Source organism: Nipponia nippon, unplaced genomic scaffold, assembly GCF_047370975.1.
Source record: "Nipponia nippon isolate SJK-2023a ecotype South Korea unplaced genomic scaffold, ASM4737097v1 scaffold_3, whole genome shotgun sequence".
Lineage (NCBI taxonomy): Eukaryota > Metazoa > Chordata > Aves > Pelecaniformes > Threskiornithidae > Nipponia > Nipponia nippon.
The window spans coordinates 74222753-74228752 of record NW_028262347.1 but is presented as its reverse complement, the minus strand read 5'-3'; the positions used below and the strand labels follow the sequence as shown (position 1 = coordinate 74228752).

The following is a 6000-nucleotide window of genomic DNA, read 5'->3' as shown; positions in this document are numbered from 1 at the left end:
TCGCACCGTCCATTGCCGAGAGCAGAGCTCGGTCCTGCTGCCCCGGCACAGGCGCTCCTCTGAGCCCATGGAGACGGGGCTACCTCCAGGAGCCTCTCCTGCAGCGCAGCCCGTAGTTTGGGGCTCAAATTCAGTCCCGCTGAAGTCAAAGGGCCTTCTTCCCATTGACTTCCCCGAGGCCGGCTTTCCAGCCCACACGTCTAAGACTTGCTCCAATCTCGCCTGCCGCAGTGGCACCTACCTGGAGCTAAAACAAAGTATTCTGGTAGCCCAAAGTGACACAATTAAACCAGAGTCTCTATAACGTGGTGGAAATCAAGCATCCAGCAAATGTGAGGTGAACCCACAAGAGTCAGAAGTAATTTGTTCACAAAGACAGGGAACAAATTTAAAAGTTAAAAAAAAAGGAGCAAATATCTGTTTTCACATTGTACATAATAATGATATAAAAACAATTGTCTATTTTTTTTTCCTTCTTATCCAAACAGAGTGCTTCAAAAAAATTGGCTCTAGATGACTGGTGTAATTAAATAACTAAAATGAGTGATGAGAGAGCAGAAGTTAATTAAGATTGAAAACAACACTCCCATTAATTCACTCCATCATAATAAACATCAGAAGTTGACATGGCTGGGGCCAAAATTAAAATAAGAGGAATGGTGTGAGCAGAAGAAGAAGCGATTTGTTTTCATATGTATATATATATATTTATATATATATAAAAAGGCAAGGTGGGGAGGGGTATCCATTTTAAATAGCCTAACAGCTTCATTTGCTGCACTGCCAAGTTAGAACAGAATAAAATAAAGTTAAAAAAGGGGGGGGATAAAATAAATTATACATAATTTACTAATCTGGGAACAGCTGACCATTATTATTATTATTATTATAATTACCATTACAACACTAGCAAGAAGAGGCAGTTCAACTGAAAAAAAAACCCAACACAGTCATAAAGTACAAACAAAAAGAACCTCTCTGACATGGAGGATATGATCAGCTACTCCAAGCATAACTTCAGAGCAAATCTTTTGAGAGAGAGAAAATAGAAAGGAATTTTTTTGAGGCAGAGGTGGAAATCAACAAAGGGAAAACAGGAGAAAAATAAAACAGATGCTGCAGGGTAAAACTATCACACGTCCAAACTGCTCGTCGGAGTATTGTCCTAAGTCTTCAATGGCGTTTGCTTGTTTGCTTTGCACAAGGTCTGCAGAGGTCAAGTTACACTTCAAGTGGGATTTCAAGAGGCAAAGACAGACCCCCCACAACCTCCCTTCCAGTCTCTCCTCCTACCTGCCCCTTTCATCCTGCACCTGGACTGAAATGGCTGGTTGCACCATGGGCTAAATTTGCCTGATAAAGGGACCGCTTGCAAAATCTACGTTGCTAAGTACTGAAGACCATGGTTCTGGTGAATGCTTGGGCTGGGACCTCACTGGCACTAAGACGCACAGGGCTATTTTTACAAGTTAAAACTGATAACGACAGCAATGAGTCTCTCTCTAGGAGTAGGAATTTACCAGGGAGCAACATGAATATAGAGGTGGCATCCTCAGTTAGAAAACTGACTCAGAGGAAGGCTTTTGCTTCAGTATGATCCTAAGACTTTGCGTCCCAGGCCAGAGAGGAGTTCTTGGATAGCTGCTGTTCAAAATCAGAGGTAGCTTTTTTGGTTGGTTGGTTGGATGGTTGGTTTAGATCTAATGCTTCTGTCTTGCTACACGAACCTGGGTCCTCTCCTTCTACAGGAAGATCAGAGTGAGGAGACGAAAAGATGAAAACTCTTTGATTCACTTGTATTTATGTTCTTTTTTCTGAAATAAAGCGTAACATTCAGTTACCTTATTGGAAATAAAAGAGCCTAACTTCTGCTCAGGATTATGCTTGCGTAAATCCACCTTCCTCACCTGGTTGCTGTTGCCCAAGGAAGGCAAAACTGCCCAAGCAACATATCTAAGGGCTCTAGAACAACACTGAAAATATTTTAGCCCAGGAGAACAGTTTTTCACTTGTGAGAGGCAGCAGCTAGGGAAACTCGGCACCGCAAAGGTTTGGGTTCTTACATGCCCACTTTGAATATGGAAGTCTCTTCATAGCTATTAGTCTTTCTTCCTACACAAACATCCCACTGATAAAAAATGGATTTCTGCAAGTGCAAAGGAGAAAAAGAAGTCAGTTAAAAAAAATTGCCTTTTGAATCAGAGATCAGTACTTATCCACCCTGAAGGTACCAGTGCATTAAAACTGGACATGATGGTAACCTAATTACACTCAGCAAGGAGGTAACATTTCCAGTTGCCCTGTCCTGTGCTGAACAAATCGTATTTTGGACAAGCCTTTTTTATGTTGTATATGCTGCCACTTGAAGTGTAAATTAAAAGCAAAGGCTCCTTATAGACCAAGTCATTTGGAGGGTGCAGGACTTCATTCTGGAACGTGCTTTTTTCTCACAATAGTCCAATATTATTCTTATTAGTACCATAAACACGCACACATGAAAATCCAAGATCATAAAATATTTTTTCTCTAAATTTCTTATGTCTCTCTCTCTCTCTCTCTCTTTTTTCACCTGAGAACGGCACCTACAGTTTCCTTTAAAAAGCAAAACCAAAACCAAAAATATATGTCTAATCTCACCAGCTGCTGGTATATCAGGTTCTTCAAGGGATTGTCTAAGATACAACACTGTCCTAACTTAAGACAGAGCAGGAAGCAAAAGAAAAGCAGAACAAAAACAAAACGAGACCAACCAAAAAAAAAGCAAATTGGACTAGTTCAGCGCTTTAGTACAAATTTGGCACTTGCTCAAAGACTCAGTATGGTGTGCAACTGATGAAGAGAAGTCCTCTCTTGAAAGGAAATAATTGCTCGTTGGGGTTAACAGAAACAGACTCCCCACTTCCTTCCTTGCCAGCCACGCGCACAGGCACGCACGCACACACGCACACACTTCGGACCCAGATTTGCCAGGGAGGAGGAGGAGGAGGAGGAGACAGAGGGGGTCAAAGGAATTTTATCTTTTTTCTTTCCTGTCAGGTGCATTACCAAAAAAAAAAATTATTTCTCTTTAAACTGTAGCACAAAACAACAAAACACATTCACAAGCCACTTGTTGGCACTGTGTACCTGAGTGAGAATTTCTAGAACATTGTAGAACAAACAGCCATAAAGTTTATTTGAAAAAAAAATAATAATAATAAAAGGTCGACGGGTAAGACTTCAGTGCTTGGGTATAGCAGCTGAATTACTGGCATTATTTTACCCATAGCTTATATCATTCTGTTGTTGTTGTCGTCGTTGTCTTTGTTTCCTTTCTTCTGAGCCTTTTTTCTTCTGATGCAGGCTGATGTCTATTAGTCAGCTGATGTCCCAACTAGTTAAGACTAACAGTTAAAGTAACAGTCAGTGTATGAGAAAGTTAATGTGCTTGGCCACTGGCAAGGATAAACCAGATGGGGCTTTATTTATTTTTTCTTTTCTCCTTGAAGTCCTGTAGGTCATGAGATATTTGGACCCTGATCAGTTGGCTTGACCCGCAATGTGATTTTCACTGTCACTGCCATAGTCCGCATCGGGGTCATCCTCTTCCTCATCATATTCATCGTAGATTTCTCCATTGACGTCATCGGTCTGCATCTCTTCCTTGATATGAGGCTCCTCGCCTTTGATGCCGTAAGTGCTCTGGATGACGGGCATCCCGGGCTCCGGGCTGCTGGACACGCTCGAGTGCTCAGAGGGCAGATGTGGGGAAGGCATTCCTGCCATGGCAATGGCTCCTGGGTAAACTACGCCCGCGGTGGCAATGGGAATCTGTGCTTGTTGCCTGCCGTGGAGAAAAAGTAAAAGGACATGTGAATACTGGAAGGAGTAAAGGAAGGGCAAGTACAACAGCACTTTGCAAGCCCACAGCATATGCTCTTGGGCATGCAGAGGAAGCTCCTGGATGGCCCATGCAAGACAACGCTTATATCAATATTCCAGGCTCACCAACTGATGCTCTTGAAATGAACACCAAGCCCAAATCAACTTCACTGATAAGAAAACCCAGTCTCTGTAAACATCTCTAGCTGTACCTGACCTACACAGCTTCAACTGGACTGCTTGTGATGCAAACTTCTTTACTGGGTAAACTGGGTGTCCCATGAGCTGCCAGACAAAAATAAACATCCTTTCAATTGTGGTCCAACTTAAAAAACATGTATTTTGAAAATCTTCTTTTAAATGATTCAAGCTGCTAGCAGGACTAGACATAGAAGTAACACATTGCCAACAGGAGAGATGCGGTGAGGGCTAGGTAGTTTGCACAGGAATGGGGAGTTGCTGTAGGATGAGGAGAAAGCTAGGCAGGTCTCTCCAGAGAGGTAATGCTTACTCCACATTCACTCAGAGACCTGGCCATTATTAGGGAGAGGAACAGGGGGCTTTCTGGGGCCAACATGGGTTTATAGAATGATCACTAAGGGCTTCCCACTGGAAAGTGATAGTTTCCACAGTGAGTGGCACTTGTGAAAAGCAGAACCTTTGAAGGAAGGTGGATAAAATTGGGAAAAGGCAGACTTAAAACGGAAGCATGCATTATTTAAAAATAAATAAAAAGCAAGCAAGCAACATGAGCATTTGAGAAAATCCTCTACAGGATGCCTTTATACGGCATCTAAGCCTTGGAAACCTGTCTGCAGTAATGAAAGAAGAATTATTTCAGGCCATAGAAATTCCCTTTGCATCAAGAACACTAGCAGTGTTATACCAGTGCTTGTTTCCCTGAGAAGCTTCAGGGTCCCAACAAGCCTAGAGGTTTAAAATTCATGCTCCTTTTGTTTCCTTGCTGCATGAAGTAATTCCATTGCAGTAATACTCTTCAGTACATGCTGCACATTGTAATGTCATCAGCGGTGTGTCCATCTGCACTGAAAAGCCTTGCCACAGGAGACAGGGCAGAGTCTCTTGAGATGAACATTCTTAATTAAGAATGAAACCCTCCCCTGTTCCCCTGCCTGCCTGTGCCCTGGCTGTACAGTAAGCCTTGCACAGTACAGTGATCCTGAAAGACTTTCCTCTGCCAAACAGCTTTACATTTGTTTGGAATTGCTTGCTGCATTTTCTGATACTTCCTGCCTGCCATTCGAGCGAGGCCTCGCTCCGCACAGTCCTTATTTCCGTGTTTCTGAAACAAGCAGAAGTTGTGTCAGCTGAAGATATAGCTCTTGAAGTAGGGAGCGGATCTAATTTGCATTTTATTCTTAATTCAATAGGAAGGCTTTTGTTTTCTGGAGTCAGCATTTCTGTAACAAGATTCAGCACACTTAAATTGCTTTTAATATTTAACAATAGGAATGCTATGCACTTAAATGGTGCTTTTCAGAGTGCTTTTCAAATATTAAATAATTTAAGAATAGTATTTTTCCACTTCTATAGGATGTCCACTCCAGAGGATCTCAAAGCAGCCCTCAGATACTAATGTACTGGGGCTCTCAGCAGTCCAGTGAGGTGAGCTTACCCTACCACCACTGAAGATGAGCACACTGAGACACAGAAGCCTTAAGTACAAGAGTTGCAAAAAATGCCCAGTCCTTCCCACTGTGATGCCTTCAGACAGGCTTTCAGCACGTCCCAGCAGCTGGCATAGCCACAGCTCTTGTAAACCAAATCACTTATTTTGGTGCCCAGGCAGGAGCTGGAGTGGTGCTCAGAAGTTTAGCCCTAAATGACCTGTACTGGGTGATGCAGCAGATGGGGAACTAAAACCAGGAATGCAACTGTAGTGCTGTGACTGCCAGCATCAAACACTGACCCCACTGCAGTCATCGGCCGCTTCGTCAGTGACTTCTACAGAGATTTCACCCGAGGTTCTCTGCTCTAATGCCCCAGTGCAAATTATCTCCTGAAATGTCTTGATTTCAATGTCAGCCTTGTTTGGAAAGCTAAATAATATGCAGAATGTTACAAGGTTAATTTTTTTTCCCATGATGAAGCATGCATGTTAACCAGATAAGCAGTGTT

The 6000-nt window shown here is 42.6% G+C and overlaps 1 protein-coding gene across 22 annotated transcripts in view; it reads right to left on the bottom strand.

The window, feature by feature from the left end:
* Window positions 1-1907: 1907 nt before the first annotated feature.
* The window catches only part of SOX5 (SRY-box transcription factor 5), a 645708-nt gene continuing 641615 nt past the window's right edge, over window positions 1908-6000 (bottom strand). For all 22 annotated transcript variants that reach the window (XM_087765890.1, XM_087765888.1, XM_087765887.1 and 19 more), the window contains one exon: window positions 1908-3823. In XM_087765890.1, the coding sequence (XP_087622016.1) occupies window positions 3520-3823 (304 nt within the window). In that variant the 3' untranslated portion in view covers window positions 1908-3519. The remainder of the gene's footprint in view (window positions 3824-6000) is intronic.